Here is a 20050-nt window from a genome sequence, read left to right on the forward strand (position 1 = left end):
TTATCAGGATATTATGACAAAAACAAGCAAACAAAATAAAACACGTCGAGCAGTTTTAAAAAATTGTTTCATACCTACCTAGATAGTGCCTAGTACCCATGGCTAAGTATATTTAGCCATGCTACTGTGCTAGTACCTATATATTATGAAAGAAATTGTTAATTTTATTTCTAAATTTCTAATCTCTTTAACCACTCATCACTACAGTATGCTAGTTGTAGATATGCACCAATGCACCATTATGTAAGTATGTAACACCACGATTTAAGATATATCTTATCTAATCCATAAGTACTAATACTGAATACTGATGTAAGTGATGGGCATTAACTAAACCTGTGTGATGGTGGATCAACTAAATCAGTACCATAATATTAGATAGTCATATTAGTCCATACAGACCAGTGGTCGGCAACTTACTGGCGGTCTGATTCCGGGGAGGCAAAACTTTGGACCCCGTCAGACGTCAACATTGCATTTGATTATATTATTTATTCTAATAGTATACAATTTATATATATAATATAATATATATACTATGTAGTGTTAAAACGACAAAAATAATTCAACATTCAATATAAAAAAGTAAGTCAGCGCATTTCGGAGGTGAATGTTTATCCATCGTCCCCCTTCGGTCCTCCGACAGAATAGTGTAATTTTACTGTAGGTATTCGATTTGAACACAATTTGATTGCATAAAAAACGATTCTGAGCAGACGAGGGGATCTTTTTTATTTCATTTTATTCGTTTCTATGGTAATAAACAAAGCCGTAATTATTTTATATTACCTACATAATCGTGAAGTTGTACATTTTTTCTCCTTTAACCGCTTTTATTTTGAATATTATTTAGAAAATCGAAAAATGACCTGTCTAAAGTACCAGCTCAAGAACATTACCTAACAGAAAATATGTTACACTTGTACTTTTGAGCAAGTTTAGGGGGAGAAAAAGTGTTTACAGAATAAAAAAGAAATAAACATCATTGTAAAACCAATACATTCCTCGCTTCGCTCAGAATCTAAAAGCAAAAAAAAAAATTTACAATTAATTTATAATAATATAATCTACCGTAATCAGTACTTATTGCCAAATCAATAGAATGTACATACGTGGAAAATCAACATACCTACTCATCATTCATCAATTATTTTTTTTGGCTAGGTTAATTTCTAACATCATACCGACTACCGACACACCTGTTAAAACAAGCTAGTTTTTTTTTTTACATTTTATTGAATGTGGATTATGGCATAACGTAATTTGATACACATTTATTATTTTATAATTTTAAGTTAGAACTAGTTTCTAGATCCCAGATCAATATGAATATAAATTACAATAAAATAGGTATGGTCAAATAAAATAAAAACTTAAAATATTTTGGTGTACCTAGCAGTTCTATTTGGATACATTATTACAATGTTTCATATGATTCCCAATTTCTTAATACTTATACACATTTTTTTTTTATGAAATATTACATAGTTTTAAAATAAGTAAATTAAAAGTAGGTAAGTCAAAAATATTATATTTAGTTTAATAAATTGGTAATTAATAAATCTATATTATACTGAAAATATTTGTAAATATGTAGTGAGTACATTTTATAGGTATAATATTGTCATTATCAATGTTTCCACGTATTTGATGAAAATATGTTAATCAAACTATCTCTGATAAGTGATGTTAAAATAGTATCCAAATTATCTCTCATCGTTTTTGATAAATCATTTTTATCGTTTTGTTTTGAATTTTTTAGTTGATAATAATATAATGGTTTGTGTTCAATTTCTTTCGAGCAAATTTTATCCACAACATCCCTGCAACAGTTGAATGCAACTATATTAAATCATAATTATTTTCAAATATAAATGCATTAGTAATTTACCATAAAATATTTTGAAAGTAATCTGAACAAACTAATTTTTGTTTTGTAATTCTTTTCTGTTGTTGAAAATTATGCTTTTTTAAGTTATGTTTTGCTTCATTTATCCATCTACTAAATTCATCAGTTATTCTAACATGAGCATACAGTACTAAATGTTTTTCTTGTGGCTGTTTTTCTATTTTCATGTTTAATTTCTAAAAACATTTAATGGTACATATTTTTTAGTTTTATAGTTTCATTTCATAGTATGAAAATAAAATTGAAAAATTTCTACTACTTATATTATTTATATAAAAATTATAATATATAAATTCATTTATTTATTTTTTTATTCAATTAAATGAGATTTAAAATGCTTACTGGTTTATAATTGCCACATTCGTCAATCTTAAAATACCCTTGAAGTCTGTCTTTGTTTATATTATAGTTTCTTAATGACCGTTCATAGTTTTCAATTTGAGAAACTAACTTATAAGTAATATTTAACATTATTGTTAAGATAGCTGGTTCATTATAACTGGTAATTGATATTTGAAATATTTGACTGTTATGTTTTTTTAAATTTCCTTTAATCGGACTTATAACAGCTGTTAGTATTTTGTCGACTGTACACCTAAATCATATTGTTTTAACATTTAACATTTTTATTATTATCATCGTTATACAACATACATATTATTGTTGAACTATCGTTTGACCATCTATCTATATATATGTTACGGTCAAAGTAGGAAATTCGGAAAATTTTTGGACAATGTAAGAATGATTATTGTAATACTCAAATTGTTCATACATTGACCGGACATTGTACTAAATTGCCCTGGAAAACTACTCTGCTCAGATTCAAGTGGGCAAAGTTAATTAAATACAGCGCGCTGCACAAATTTATATCAAATTGCATTTATATTGTATACTTAACAATATTACTACAAAACTATACATAGATATTAAAATATCTAACTATCTCTAAAAATCTTCTAATTTAGATGACCTAGCTTACGATAGGTATATTTGCAATACATTGTGTAAGACCAACCGGTGTAAATGTAAAAAATCTGGTCGACTTTGCAACTCAAAGTGCCATAATAGTGGTGTGTGTATGGTAGTGAATAATGTAAAATAATGCTAACCCTTCATTATTAGTAATAATCAATTGAAATTAAATTATCAAAATAATTGTAGTTTAAAAATATATTTTATTTTATTCATATCAAACCACTTTTATATTATAATATTTAAAAAGCTGTGCAAGTTAATGATATTTTCTGTAAGATATTTTCTTTAATTTTTTATGTATTTAATATTTAATTTACAGTGCCCAAATCTAATTGGATACTGTATAAAATGTCCGGCCAACGTTAATGTATTCTAACTTTGCCCTTGGAAATCGGGCATTGTACACAGTGCCCGATTTTCTACTTTGTCCGTAATATATATATCAAGAAAAAAATAAAATCCTACTCTTTCCACTCGTAAATAATTTCTTCATCACTGTCGTTATACAGACAAAACAAGGATTTAATATTTGATTGCGTATATATTGGTTTAAGTATTATATTTTCCGCTGATAAAAATATTTTCCTATCATTCTGAATCGGTAAAAATGATGACAAGCCATATCCTGGTGAAATAGTGGTTCTAGTATAAGATTCACCTTGTCCTGAAAGGATTATTTGGCGTCTGCAATAATTGTTTGTTAGTAGCATAATGGTAGCCTATAAAAATATAATTTTATTTATTCAAAATTTAGGTTAATTTAACGAATTTTTTAAAAAGTACCTTAAACGCACATAGTCTATCGGGTGAAAATACAAATAGTATTGGATGTACTGATTTAGAATTGAATACTCCTCTTGGATTAAGACAACGGAAATATGGGTATGCAGGTGTTAATGAATCGTCAATTATCGAATATGTTACATTACAATTATTGCTATTGTACATCCAAAACGCCTGTTAAGTATGAATAAGTATTACTATAAAAATATTGATAACATAATAATATAATTTTATGATGAACTTGTGCTGGTGGATTATGATGAGCTATGAATATTGGTATAAATTTGAATTCAAGTTGTTCAGTTGTTCCGTATTTCGGATCAAATGAAATCAAACCGTCTTTGAATGTTTTAGGTTCTATTAGCAACTCAGTGTTATATTGTAACGATTTATAAACTCCAATTGACCATTTATAACTCAAATTAATTTCTTCTTTACTTATAGTATTTAATTCAATTTGTATTTTTGAAAAATTATCCATCTAAAAGGTTATAAGTATTAAATAACTATAATAATAAAATATTACAAAGGTAATAATATACATATATATACCTACAATGATATTATTTTTAAAATTACTTTTAAGTTTGCAGTTGGAGTAATTCTAATACTCTTATGGTGCACACATTTATTGGAAACAGTACTGCAGTTCTTTTGGTTATTAGTATTATTATTTTTGTTCTTCGATGTGCATTTTATGCATTCGTTGTATTTTAATCCCCAACTTATTGGTACTTTTGAAAAATTATATAACTGAATGTCAAAAGTGGTTGATTCAGAAATTACAGGTATAGTCCATATTAATGGTGATATATTTTTTGCATAAACTTCACAGAGTTCTTTATTTATTCTGTAATCAGTTTTGTATTTATATATAATCAATAGTTGTAGGTAGGTATATATTATATATAGATAGCTAATGCATATATGATCTCTATTGTTAATCGTTGTTATAATAATTATTATTAATTACGTTATGCGATGAAAAAGTTTGTTCAAAGTCAATCTTCCAAAATAAGGTATAGAATCGTTAGATATCCTTACGATTTGCAATGTACACGTTATGACGTTCATACTGACCGTTATTGTAATATCGTTTTCCGGATAACATTCCACTTTAGGATCGAACTGTATGGTGACGAAAAATTTTTGAAATCCCAACTCTGTAGGGTATATGGATAAATCCATTTTCTAAAAATAACGTAAGTAGCATAACAGTTTACTCACGCAATCATCGGAATGTAAAAACATAAAAAAAAATAACATACACACTGATTTTGCTGAGGTGTGAATCGAAAAGTTTCTGGATTCATTTTACATGTAGGAGTAGACAAAATCATAGAATTTTCTGGAATTTTAACAAAATTGATTTTTGCATAAGAACGATTTTTATTTTCAATGATAAATCTTTGTATTTTTTCCGTGTTTACTATTACATTGTTTAAATAACAATTTTCTGGCGTTACCTAAAGTCAAAGAAATAGAGTGAATCGTTTATTTTTCGAAGAATGAAATATGAATACTGCACGGCACTGGCCGTAGTCACAATTTTATAATCGGTGCCATTCAAAATACATAATATATGTTATGTTATAAATTATATTATAAATCGTTTATTCTTATTTGTTCGTATTTATAATGATAAGTGTAATTCACGACTGCCGAGGGTGATCATAGCCCATAGGTGGAGACTTGCCCACCTAAAAATTATTGTTTACCTTATACTAGACTCACTCCATCTGAAGAATAAAATACATATTTTAGGTCAATTGGCCTACAGATCTCAAACAACATTATGTAATCAAGAATTACAAATTAAATAATTTGTGATGTATTAAAGTAAATTATTATTTATGAATATACCCAAAATTATTAAAACGTTTACAAGAAAAAATCATGGCTTTGCAATTTAATTCGACAACTTGCCAATGCAATTTCTCGGCAAGTGCAATATAAAAATGGTTAGGTACGTATGAGTAAATTGCGAAACAGGTTTAGTAATTTTTAAATTATATATGCTAGGAAAAAATTTGCATTTTGATGTCGAAAATAATTCATATTTTCACTGAAAAATAAGTATATTAATATACTGAATTATATTAAAAACTTTTTTTTAAATATTCATGTTTATTTTTTAATGTCTAGTTTTTTTTTTTTTTTAATGTTATAATACAATAATACATATTATCATAATATACTATCAAAGTTCTGCCTATATGCGTGTAAAATTTTTTTTACTTTAAATGTAAGGCTTGATATGACATATAATTTTTTTTTTATTATTGATAAAATAGAATATTTACAATCTGTAATATTTATATACAACACAATAAGTAAATTTGATAATAAAAGTGAAAAACATAACTTGAGATGGCGCGAGGAGGGAAGACCACCAGTGTGGATACCCTCGGCATATAATTTATGGAGAAAATATAGGTATTATGAAAATAATATCAAATAAGGTGTCTATTGCTCGTTCAAATGTTTTAAAAAAAATATATTTTAATAATTTATAAGCCCGACGGTGATTGATGGTAACGACTTTTAAGCTCACTTGAAATTGCGTTTTGCATCCGGTTCCTTGGATGGTGACGGGTAGCGCGTTGAAAATTTCGGGATAGTCGTTGTGATCACACGTTAAATAGCATGTCGCTTCTACCGTATACGTCAAGCACTCTGTCGGTCGGAACGATAATCGCAAGTCGCGTCTCTCGTTGGGCCCTAATTCGCCGACCAGCGCATCAAACTCAAACACAAACGGCCACGGTATCGTCCTTTCAGATCTCTCGGCATCGCCTCGCAGCATCGATGACAGTCGTTCGAGCTTCCTCACAGACACCGTTGCAGAATTTATTGAACACTCGTCATAGCTTTGATTCGTCATCGTCAACGAACATTCGTCGTCCTCTTCGGGTCCATCTTCCTTTTCCCGTTCAACGTACTCAGGTACACAGTACTTTTTCGGTTTGACATATTTTTCCAGTACGACGTCTTTATTCGGTTTGGCGTCGTTTTTTAATTTCACGTCAATTTCTGATTCGGCGTTATTTTTCGATCCATCATCCATCATTTCCGATCTGACGTCCATTTCCGATCCGGCATCCATTTCCGATTCGGTATAAAAGTTTTCGTATTCGTATTCAACACCCATCTCTTCGTTATCAATTTCTTTTTTGACTTCCAAACCCAAAGGATAACGACGCTTAGTAGACACAAATTCTATCGCTTCGTTGTTCACCGAATGATATTGAGTACTCATTTCTATGTAGTACCGTAACCTATGTCTGGTCGTGTTGACTATCGGTACGTGTTCGTTCCGCATTTCGTAACCCACTTGGACGTCGTTCGGCATTACCACGTGATTCCGCTCGCCGATCGTCACGCACCCGAATTCTGCACTCGCGTAGATGTCTATGCTGATCTGTAACCAAATTGATTTTTTTTTTTTATTCAAATTTAACATAATTTATCATTATTTTTAATTTTTTCGATATGCCTACCTTATTGCAGTGGTACATTTTAGACTCTATACTTTTTGGTTTTGTTTATTTTTATGTAAAATATATGTGATGGTGGGAAAATAAAAAAATCCATATAACAAAATTATATGACAATTATTATTATGAATTATGTAATTCAAATTTCAAATTGCTTATGATTAATTTAAAAAAGGGAGAATACCTCATCCATCTCTTGCGTGTACCACACAAATAATACGCCATTTAATATCAAAATAAATTAGTATAGGTGTCTATCATTAATTATAAAGGTACTGTACCGAATTATTATCGAAGCCATCGAATATAACGTTCCACCGTTCAGCGTAAAGCGATTCTTTATTGCTCGTTTTCATCAGTTGAAATACTATAATTTGGTAATCGCTATTTATCATTCCCATCATGGGTTTTGCTAATAACATTCTATAATGTAAAAATTTTTAATTTTTAAATCAGTGCGTCATAGTGTCGTCCATAGTCACCATAATAAAATTAATAATATAATATATTATGTACAAATTATAAGAAATGTATAAAGATAGAAATATAGAATTGCTGCAGGTTGCAGGTATTATAGATTCAAACCATGATTTAAGATAATATACTTTAAGTCTAAAGATATATTATATATAATATTAAAGATATAAATATTTAATCGTGATTCCAAATTTTCAATATGTAGGTACTTATAGTTAATTGTGTGTAGTTATAGACGATATACATATATAAGTATTTTAGTATTACATAGTGTTGATGATAAGTGATAACGAATATTTTAGACGGTTCCGTATACCTATATAGAAGAACCGTGAGTAGTGAGTACACACTACACATATTATACTATTATAGTAAACCCCTGTGAGTCAAGGATTACTCTAAAATCCGGATTAGTATTGCAGGTTTGAGGTTACCTACGGTAATTCATGCTTATCGAAAGACGCGATTTTAAAAGAGGTATAGCAATCACCAACAGTAACCGTTAATATACTGAATTATTAACGTGATTATTAGATTTAAACTTTGGAGATCGTAGATTTCTATAAAAAAAAAAAACTAACGGAAATGGAAGGGTTTGAATAGTTTGCTAGTGATAAGAATTATTAGGTAACTATGCAGAAAGCATAATATAATGAGAAAACTACTAGATTATATACTCATATAATTATCTAGGTATATTATACTTATAATTCTTTGCATAGGTGTAGTTTTAAATATTGCTCATTAGTATATTATATATATGTGGATTGTGGATATTGCCCATATTATTTTAAATATTAAATGGTTTAACCTATTATTAAATAGGTAAGAATATTTTTACTGTTTTTTAAATATTATTTTAATTATTAATCTGTCAAAAAAATGAATTATTTTTATTTTTGATATTTTAATTTTGAAATAAGGGTTGATAATTTAAAATTTACAAAAAGTTTTCATTTTTAAATTACTTACTTAGTCTTTATTATAAATGTATTTACTATATTTAGTGTTTGACACAAATATGTGTAAAGTACAGTAATAACTTTGTTTACCTAATTTTTATAAAATAATTTAATTATACATATTTGTGGTATTCAGTTGGATCACAGAAAAAATATAACTACTAATTATCTCTAAAAGATATTTTATATAGATATGGTTATCTCATATGGTTACCTAAGATTTTTATTTCATAACTTTGGGCTTATGAAAGGGATGTCTAAGATGTCTTGGTCCATGAATATGTTACAACTTACATTGATTACCTACCTTAGAATTAAGTGTTTTATCAAATCTGAAATCATGAACTACCTATTGGTTAATTAAAATATACTCGTATAAGTATAATGTTTAGACGAAACTTGAATTAAATATTTAAAATTTAAATCCATGTGGTATATTATTATTTTCCGACTTGAAATATGTGTGCGTTACGAATTTATTATGGTTAATATAATTTTTATTTTAACCGTTTAAATGGTCATACTGTTAAATTTTGCAATATAATCAATTTTTTTGATAAACTTGATATCTTATCAAGTAACAATAATTAACACTTTTTCAGTACTATTATATTTTAGTATTTATGTTTATTGTTTAATATTATACTATTATAGTTTTGATTTTGATTTTTCCTTTTTTTTTTTTTTGTTTAGTTTTGCTTGAAATTTTAGCAAACTTCCAGTATAAGAAAAGTATTAATGTTAAATTGTTGGTACATTTATAATCAAGAGAATAATAGGAGAATTCAGTTTTTTAAGCTTTGAAAGAATATTTATTAAATATTTTTTTGAAGTTCTTGTAATATAATTGGATTTATGTCAAGTATTGAATTAATGATTCATATTGTTTGACAGTAAGTAATTATATTTTTTTTCTTAAGTACTTATTATTAAGGCTGAGGACTTGTAGGTAAACCATTGTAACCGCTAAACATTCATCAAACATGTATTTTTGCATGTTTATATTATGTACCTACCTACTTACCTTTGATTGGAAATTTTAAATCTTGAATATTATATTATCTATAAATTGAGTCTATTATATACTTTTATCTCTTGAAATATTAACTGAAGCACTTTTATTGCTTCACAAAATCTACCACAATAATTCAGATTAGAAAAGGCACACAGATTGATAGGTCCCAGAAAAACTTCATAACATAAAACTTAATCTGTCTTTAACTTAAGATTTTTTTGTTTTTGTAAAATAAATTTGCAAATAGTACAAATTCTCAGTTATATCATAGGTACATATTCAAATTTATTTTGTTGTTTTCTCTAATTTTGATGTTAATATTTTGATTTTTGTCAATATAATATTTTATATGCCATTAAATTAAAATACAATTTGTGTGTGATTTTCATATTTTACATTATTGACATTATGATAATGTCTCTGCTGTGATGAACATATTTGGAAGCGCTATGCACATATATTTATAGTGGCCAATATCAGGGATATTAGTATACCGTTGGGATACATTAGACCGATCAGCTGATTGAGTGTCGCTTCTATATTGTTCTGTGATACTACCAACTAGGTACACCTACCTTTTATTTAATGAGCTCGAGTATAGATGTAGGTATAGTTTATTGTGCTAAAAATAATTATAATAGAATACATCTTGAATATATTATATATTAAAATGGATAACACATTTATCTTAAATTCTGTGGTCTCTTAGCAATGAATTGTTTTTTTTCCACAGAAAAAGACTCAATATGAAAACTTAAAATGAAAGTTGTGATAAATAAATTTCAAAATAATAAACTGTACATAATACTATTTATTATCCTTTATAGTTTATGTCGTTTATGACATTAAGACTAGGTATTGTTTTTCTCTTGTTGAAATTTGATGAAAACATGTAATCTTTTGTATACTATTATTATATAATATATACCTACAAATATATAGAAAAAAATCAATATTTTTAGGTTCTTTAAATTTGAATTATTATCAAATGTAATAATTTGATATTTTGTTGTAGTTTAAAAAATATTTTAATTTTTAAAATTAAATTAGAGTATATTTCATAATATGTAGGCATTTTTAGTGGTTGTCGCATATGGGAATAACGGTTAATTATTGATTCATTCGCCTATTAGATTCAAAATGGCTGGTTCCGATTTTTACGTATATTAACACACATAAATAAATCGTCTATTCGACTAACACATCAGTTAATGAGGTCATTTAAAAATTAAATAAATAAATAAAATATTATGTACATACATTGAACAAATGTACTATAAATAGTACCAGTATTTTACGATAGTTTCTACAATTGTATATGTTAACTAAACGGAGAAGAATAATTATGAAATGTTGACTCTTATAATATACGTATTATGATTCTTATCAATAAGCAAACTATTAATTTTTGACTTACGATTTATTAGGCGGTCGTAATTCAAACGTTGTTGGCATTCGGATGACTCTTTTAATCAACAGTGTGGCGAACACAGGTGTAGAAGCCGGTACGGTGGGTGGCATTACTATTACGTTATTGAGTTTGCATGTAGTTTTCCATCCGTTAAAAGGCTTTTCGGAAGAATGTCCTATAGACATTAATACAATTTTATATGAAATTAGATATTTATAGTTCTACGCTTTCACTGTTTCTATCGCAGCATCTGTTTACAGATCAACATGATGGGCTAACGCCGCTAACAAGAATAGGTACATATTATATTATGGATGTATACCGAGTGATCCATTTAATATAAGACATTCATTTTTTTCTTATAAAAACCGTGGATATAGTACTATAATAGGTAGTACCTCGAAAAAAGGTTAATCAATGGCTAACTACACTGCTCATCCAAGCTTTAAAATAAAAAAGTTGTATAATTATAAGTTATAAACTATTTGTCCGAAATTTGGTTTGTATAAATCAAAAAACTTTGTATGTATAACATGAAATTTAAAATGTATATTATTGTCATTAGTAACAGTAAAAATACTTAAAAATTTTAATTTTTTTTTCCAAAAATATTAGTATAATGAGTAATGAGTGTCTTACGTTAAATAGATTTACTCCGTCTATATGCGTACCGATGACTGTTAATGAAATGTTCATCGGAACGACGTACGTAAGCTTCGGAAATGCATCATTCGTAGTTTCACAATTCAACGGTTGTGGAGAATCGGTGGTGCTAAAATGAACGTTAGCTTCAAACTCAATAAAGTAAATATTTGATATGATTTTTGGTCGAAACGTGCATTTTAACCTTTTCGTATCGTGGCATTCGATGTAAAACTGTTTTGGACTTATCGTGAATGGGCTATCATCGCTGGGTTCTGTGTATAAGAAGAAATATATATTATAAATACACTACGTTAGGTTAATGTTTAGGCCTAGCTAGAAGTCATAAGTCTATGATTCAAATTGTCGTTGACCACCTATACATTTTATTAATGTTTAATCGTGTATACCTATCCAGTTTATCCAAAGCGTCGTATCAGAATCGTTATGTACGTTAAATGCCAGAGTTTTCACATTTTTTACGTAGCCGAATCGCAATTCTTTCGGTAATACTGTTACTAGGTGTTGAACATCGTTCCTCGGGTGCGCAACGTCTTTAAAGAATTCAGCGTAATTGTTTTTAGATTTCGGCAATGATCCGAACGGTGACCTGAAGTACGAAAACGGATCCACTTTCATTTTACCAGAAAATGCGTATATATCAACGAAAATGGGATGCTGAAACATAATATTATAATATGCACTTATACTTTTTAAAACTGGCTAACAAGATTTTTAAATTTCTATCGATTGGCGGTGAAGTAATTAACTCTATAGCCTGCCACCGATCGTACTCTTTTCGCCCGCATCCTCATTTTGGTCAAATATGATAAAATAGTTGCTTCTTTTCATCTAAAAAAATTGTATTCTTTTTATCTACTGTTCAATACTCAACATTTTAGAAAACACTGCCTTAAAATGTCTTAATAAAATAATTAACATAACTCAGAAGGCACCACGAGCAAGCGACTTTTATTACTTTCCTAAAATGTATCGTGTTTGTGTACGTTAAAATAATTATTGTATTATATAGGTACAAAATTATGTTCCTACATATATATTAAATTAAATAGTATCCATTTACAATAGTATTTTAAAAATAGGAAAGTAAAAAACAAAGATAAACAATAATATGAATCATCGAATGAAATCGATATGAATTTATTAAATCTTTGGTTATGTGAAATGATTTTATTAAACTAATTTTGAAGCAGTGCTCTCAAAAATATTGAACGTGCAATCGTGGGTAAAAATTATTTTTAGGCGAAAAAAGGGAATTACCTACTTTATTATATTTGGTTAAAAAGCGGACGTGGGCGAATTTTTGGCTAAAAGTAGTTGCGACAATACGGTTTTGTACATTATATAAATACCTATAGTGCATAATAGAGCAAACAGAGGCTAGAGTACTAGACTGTGTTAGAGTGTTATTAGTTTTAACAAAGTACACTATATAAAAGTATAATAAATGTGGACATATTTTGAAGATACATATAAATATGTATAAATATAAAAATCATTGAACAAAAATATTAGTGCATATCTTCTTAGGTAGGTACTAATGTTGTAACCTATAAAATAAATTAAAATAATTTTTTTTTGGTTTCTTGTTTAAAATAATTAATTTACTTGGAATTACATCTTTAAATGTCATTCAAAAATTGATAACAATTTTTTTATACTTTTCCTATAGATAAGACATTAATAATAAATTATTGATACTAATTAAAGAAATTGTCCAACATTTTTTGGATTTTAAAAAGTCAATTACCAATAGATAGGTACGGTTAGTTTTCGTTAAATAATGAAATAATAGATAATAATAGATATTATTATTATTTAATATTTTAATAAATTTGGCCATAATATGGTATTCTTCTAAATGTATTTAAATTTTGTACGTAGGTATAATGCTGTTATATATTTGATTATGGCCACTAAATAATATACTATATACGGGTGTATAGAGAATTAGAGACCTTACGGCTTACATGGTATGCGATCAGAATGTAAAGCCGTTTGTAATAATATCCAATTTGAATGGGTTTTAATTCCAATTTGATCTGAATCCGATTTTGGATGACTCCGAACGATGGATGACATTTTATCGGACAATTCGTCCAATCATATTGCACGTGATACTGCCCCGACATTTTGGACTTGTTTATTAGGTTTATTGACTTGATAATTGGTTTATCTCCTTCTGATCGGCACATGAACACTTTGACCGGTAAAATTTTCACTGATGGACCTTAAAGTTTTATAGACATAAACAAATTGTATATGTTCTGTATTAGTAATTTAATAATATATTTTATTGTCTTATTGAACAATATTTTAATGGTCCTTACGATTCTTCAGATAAAAATGTCATTGATTATAAATACTTATATTACGTAAAATACGATAAAGTTTTCAATTTGATATAATTTATGGCTTCAGTTCAATATTTAATATTTACTATTTAGTGTAAATTACTGAAATTACCGTAACATGATCCTTGTACTCGTACTATGACTTTTTGTACTATTTCATCATCACTATGTTCACTTTGTGTTTCGCAGTTGTCGGATTCATCACTGATCTCTTCAATTGTATCGTCTGTCGAAAATAGTGTGAAGTATTCTAGCGTATTTTGTACTAATACAGATTTCGGAGAAAATATTACTGTAAAAGTCGCTTTTTTGTTTGGAAATATTCGTTGGGTTTTTGATGGTTCAAATTCGATCGAATCGGCCAAATACATAAATTCATTATTATTTTTTACTTTAAATTTTGTAACTTTCTAAAAAATTAACAAAAATACATAATAATAATTAAGTGTATATCATTTCTTATCGATGTTTTTTTTTAGATATAGTATCTATTAAGTACATTAACAAATATACATTTAGCATTAATGTTAGGTTTCTAATACAGAAATGTAAGTACTACAACCAGACATTAAAATAATTAAATACAAACATACTTATTTTTAGTATTTAAAAGTAAAATAATCATAAAGATAGATACTTTCAATACTTTCATATAGTTGTATGTTAACATGCTCTGTGTTTTATACAATTTAGAAAGTTTTATTTTGTGCATAATCATAGAACAAACAGTAAAATATAATGGCGTATGAAAATATCGTAGTTTTTAATAATAACTAAAAAAAAAACAAAAAAACGTGAACTTGCTTTTAAATTGTTGGTTACGTCAATTGATCTTTTATGAACAGAACCAACTTGGACGACACCAAAGTCGATATTTATTAAATATTTGTTTGCGTTTTCGTTATTAGTTTCAGTCGTTTCAGACCCAGAATGCATGGTGTTTTACTGTGTTTATTACTTAATTAGTTATAATATACAGTTAAGCATCATTACGTAAGAGGATAATAAATTGATATTTTAGATATTATTGAGAAGTATGCACTATTCTGATTAAATTTAGAATACACTATATGAATCGTCATAGTGATTGCCATGACTCGTGATTATTAAGTTTAAAAAAATTGTATTTGATAAATGCAATCTTGTTATTTACCTATGAATTATGATCTATTTCTTTTTGAATAATTATTTGGCGAGGAAATTTCATAAATTTCAATTATTATTCTGTACTCTATCTATAGTCCATGTGCATTATTTATTAATTTTTTTTAATTAGGTATTAGTTGTTTAATAATATATGAAAGCTATCGAATAAATAAAAAATCATGTTAATATATGTGTTGGATTACGCACCATAGAAGTCAAAACAAAACATTTATTTATTTTTGTATTTGAGGTGTTTAATTAAACTAAACAGGTAAAAAAGTATCTTTTTACGAGGTACATTATTTGAAAAATGTTAAATTCTAACACCACCAAAGCGTCTAAGTACTATGCAGTTTAATTCTTTAAAGTTTAAACTTATAAATCCTAAATCCTCATTATACCTGTGGGCACTTCGGTAATTAATAAGTACTCAACGAAAAAATATTTACAAATTTTAACTCGAGTAGTTTGGATAAATGTTATTAATATTTTTATAGTTTTATAAGTCTCTTTTTAAATCTTGATAATATGATTTTTTTACACGTACAATAAGTGCTTATAACCTAAGTACCTACACCTAGCTTCCTAGATAGCTAGTTAAAAAGTAAAGTATCAAGAAAATATTTTGATGACGTAATCATTTTAATTTCAGATTAACCACAGCGAACTGGTTTGTCTGCCTGACCCCCTCCAGCATTACTGTGAAGTGTGTACTGTGTAGTGTGTATACCTACTGTACACTAGTGTCCAGTTAATGGTATCGAAGTGTTGTTTTACAAACTTCTATATTAGTAAATCAATTACTTTTTGACTTTCCGATCGTTTTGGTTGTAACTGTTGTAAGTATTGTCGACGTGTTTTGTATCGACATATAAAAAGAAAGACACTAAAAAGGAAATTGTTTTTGATAGGTATTTTTGTGTTGAATCAAAACATAAAAGCATCTACCGCCTGACTAAAGATGACTGGACGTGCATTACATTTCGTGTTCAAAATAGCCGAGAGAACCAAAACCATGAAGTTTTATAGAGAACTTTTGGGAATGAAAGTAATTATTTTCAAAAATTGAATGAGTTACTTTAATGACCTTAACCTTTTTTTTCATAGGTATTGAGGCATGAAGAATTCACTCAAGGCTGTGAGGCAGCATGTAATGGGTAATTTTTTAGTTAAAGTGCATTATATAAGATATTTATAGTTCAATCAGTTTTTACATAATTATTATAAATTTAATCCTTGTAGCCCATACGACAATCGTTGGAGTAAAACTATGATTGGATATGGACCAGAAGACACTCATTTTGTAATTGAACTTACTTATAACTATGGCGTTGATGATTACAAGCTTGGAAATGATTTCCTTGGAATAACATTAAAATCTTCAAAAGTATTACAAAATGCTAAATCGCTCGGTTGGCCTATTGAAGTTGAGGATAATATGTCCTATGTTGTTGCTCCAGGAGGATATAAATTTTATGTGATTGATGAACCTCAACCTATTGATAAAGGTTTAGTATTATATATTTATATTAATATAAAATATAAAAATAAAATTTTAATTTATAAGAAAAATTAAATAAAAATTACAAATTTTTAATTAGTTTTTGTTCAAATAATTTTTACGCAGTTAAATTGTGTAACGATGAAGTATATACATTTTTGATAGATTTAAAATTATTTATAGCTATAGTATTTTAAAAAGATAAAAACATAAAAGTGGCTTAAAATATTTTATATTTTTATTATTGGAACAGCTTAACTTGAAACTTATCGTTTTGTTTAATTTTTGTTTTTTTTTTTATCATCTTGTGATTTGGAGTACACGAAGTACATACCAATTTTATTTTTATTTTTTATGTTTTTATGTCTGATTATTCAATGCAGTTTAATCAATTTTCTACTATATTACTAATGAAAAATAAATTAACAAATTTTGCAGTAATTACATTAATGCCATTCTTATATTTTACAAAGCTCATTTTTTCTATTAAACTATATTATAAAACATACATTTAACTGTCTTATACACGTACAATATAGTTATGACTTTTGAAATTGTACATTTTAAAATAATTATAACTTACTTGAAAATAATAATAACAATAAAAGCTTATGTGGGGCACTGGGGCTCCAGTTAATAATCTTACCTTCAAATTTTATAATAGGTCAATTCTTATTGAAACTGGTGAACAAACATTTGCTATGTCGTATGTTTGTAAGACGGAGACAACATATGTGGGACGTGGGTACAATGTCTTTAATTGTAAAATACTTTTTTCTCAGTATCTAGTAAAATGTAGATTCTTTCAATTATCAATATATTTTATCTTATATTGGTTTTAAAAAGTTATGTTTTAGTACTTGTATTATTATTATACATTGTTATAATTAACATTTGGGTTTTTACTTTTAAATTACTCTGATACGTCATACAAATTACACACTTTGTGAATAGCAATATTTTTCTTCATCTTAAAGATAATTGTTATGAAAACAATTATGGAACTATTTAATAAATTATTTATTGTATAGTTGTCTTTCACATTTTATAAAATATTTTATATTGTTTTACATAAGTTAGGACCATTTTAATTTTGTATTAATAATTAAATTGTATTATTCTAGATCCTGTTGTAAATGTCATGTTATCATCTACAAATTTAACCAAATCTATGAAATTTTGGAACGGTATACTTGGCTTAAAAATTTTCAATCAAAATGAATCTTTAATTGAATTAGGATTTGACGAGGATCAAGCTAAATTGAAGTTAAGAGATATTGGTAATTTTTAAATAGTTTCTTTGTTTTATTAGATATTTTTTGGATTATTAGTTTAATGTATATTATAATTAATGTTTTATTCTATTATATTGCAAATGCTTAATTTTTTTCAGGAGAGCCAATTAATCATGCCACAGCATATGGAAGAATAGCATTTTCAGTTCCTACATCTGATTTAAAAAGTTACCAAGAAAATGCTGAAAATAATCAATATAAAATTTTAACTCCTTTCGTAACCTTAGACACACCAGGAAAAGCTTCAGTGTCAGTGGTAATTTTTGCTGATCCTGTAAGTTTTATTACCTACCTTAGTACATTTAAATGATTTTATTTTATATTTATTATTTTAATTATAAATGTTTGATTAAATATATGTGAAAATTCTAAATAATCAATTTGTTTATAATTTTTTAGGATGGACATGAAATATGTTTTGTTGGAGATAAGGAATTTCGCGAGTTATCTCAGTTTGATGCAGATTCAGAAAAGCAATTAGATAAGTATATTGTTAAAGATGAGGCAAGAAAATTAAAAAATTAAATATTCGTGGTTACAACATAATTTGTGTTTCTAAATTTATAAAAACAACATAATATTTTTGTAGTTTTATAAATTGTTATTCATAAAATATTATTAATTATAATGGATTTATTTATTTAAAAATTATTTAGTATATATAATATATCTTGTATAAAATATTGTTGATTTATTAAATATAATTCATATAATTATTCTAAAACCTTAATTTGATGTTCAAAAAAAATATAATATTTAATTATTGGTATTAACTGTGTAAGTTTATGATCACAAATATATTGTTTTAAACCTGAGTATAATAAAACTATTCTTTTAGATGATTAAAAGTTATAATTTGAAAAAAAAACTAAACGTATTTAAATTTTTAATTCTAATATCTTTAATAAATATGTGAACTTTGAACTTTTTAATAATACAACGTGAATAATATGGTTTGTTATTGTTGTAAGCTATAAAATTCAAGTACCATTACCAATTCATTTTTACCTAAGTGACAATAAATATATCATTTATTTCCCAATAGATTTGACAAACACTAGGGCCAGATATAATCAAACATACACATAATTAATTCTCTCAAAAAAATAACACTAAACAGTTCAATTAAATTAAACAAATTTAAATAATATAAAAAAATCAATATTTGAAATATTATATTTTTATTTAATCAGTTTCAATTAGTGTTTTTTTTTTTTAATCAAAATGTTAAAATATGAGTTATAAAATATTTTGTAATTTAATTGAATAATTTTTGATTTTTACTAATAAATTTTAAAGTTTTTTTCTATTTATGTATAAACTAATAAATTAATGCTCAGACAGTTCATACTTAAGTATTTAAATATATATCATTTTAGTTGCTCATAATATAATCTTTAATTTTCTTTCTAAATCAGCAAGAAAATAAATAATTGGTCTAGCACAGCGGTTCTTCCCATACTGTGTACCATGGTACACTAGGGGCACTACGAGCACTTCTTATGAGTGTATGGCTCATAATAAATTATTTAAAATGTACAGAGTTTTTTTTTTGTTCTATCTTTCATGTTATTCACAACAAGGTAACATAGTTGAATACGATCCTAAAAAGTAAAAAGGGCATTGCAAAAAATAAAGTTTGAGAAACGTTGATCTATCAGTATGGAAAATTATTTTTATTTTTTTGCCTAGGAAGAAAATCTTGTTTTAAAGAGATTATTTTATATTAATTAAGTAGAATAATAATTTTTCAGAATATCATCATGATTAAGTTTAATTGCTTTAAAAGCAATAAAGGTGCATCATAACATCAATATAACTACAGGTTAATACCATAAATATTTAAACAAAAAGAGGTAGGGAAACTTTAAATTTTGAACAATTATTTACATAAGTAATGAATAATACCTATATTTTTCAATGGCATTTTATAGTTGTAAAAAATTAAATAAATAATTTTTTAATAATGTAAGATTTTGACTATTGAATTTCTTGGATTAAGTAAAATTTTAATTCGGTTATAAAATACATTTTTTTCTTCTGATCTTTTTAAAGTTTA

General features: G+C 26.7%; 2 protein-coding genes across 2 annotated transcripts; one reads left to right on the forward strand and one right to left on the reverse strand.

Moving 5' to 3' along the window:
• Nucleotides 1-1511: 1511 nt before the first annotated feature.
• On the reverse strand, nt 1512-14946 carry LOC114127150 (uncharacterized). Its single transcript, XM_050196904.1, has 17 exons — nt 14854-14946; nt 14162-14459; nt 13666-13925; nt 12085-12352; nt 11704-11949; nt 11039-11207; nt 7449-7590; nt 6225-7091; nt 4939-5136; nt 4644-4861; nt 4250-4520; nt 3912-4151; nt 3671-3844; nt 3353-3606; nt 2252-2504; nt 1892-2085; nt 1512-1823 (listed from the first exon to the last, which is right to left on the reverse strand). Exons 2-17 carry the CDS (start codon nt 14418-14420, stop codon nt 1631-1633), a joined length of 4206 nt encoding a protein of 1401 aa, XP_050052861.1. The 5' UTR covers nt 14421-14459; nt 14854-14946; the 3' UTR covers nt 1512-1630.
• On the forward strand, nt 9228-18760 carry LOC114127153 (glyoxalase domain-containing protein 4). The gene is made up of 8 exons (XM_050196905.1): nt 9228-9499; nt 15848-16034; nt 16107-16243; nt 16303-16352; nt 16438-16703; nt 17821-17976; nt 18090-18265; nt 18391-18760. Exons 3-8 carry the CDS (start codon nt 16157-16159, stop codon nt 18514-18516), a joined length of 861 nt encoding a protein of 286 aa, XP_050052862.1. The 5' UTR covers nt 9228-9499; nt 15848-16034; nt 16107-16156; the 3' UTR covers nt 18517-18760.
• Nucleotides 18761-20050: the final 1290 nt, after the last annotated feature.

Source organism: Aphis gossypii, chromosome 1 (genome assembly GCF_020184175.1).
Source record: "Aphis gossypii isolate Hap1 chromosome 1, ASM2018417v2, whole genome shotgun sequence".
NCBI lineage: Eukaryota > Metazoa > Arthropoda > Insecta > Hemiptera > Aphididae > Aphis > Aphis gossypii.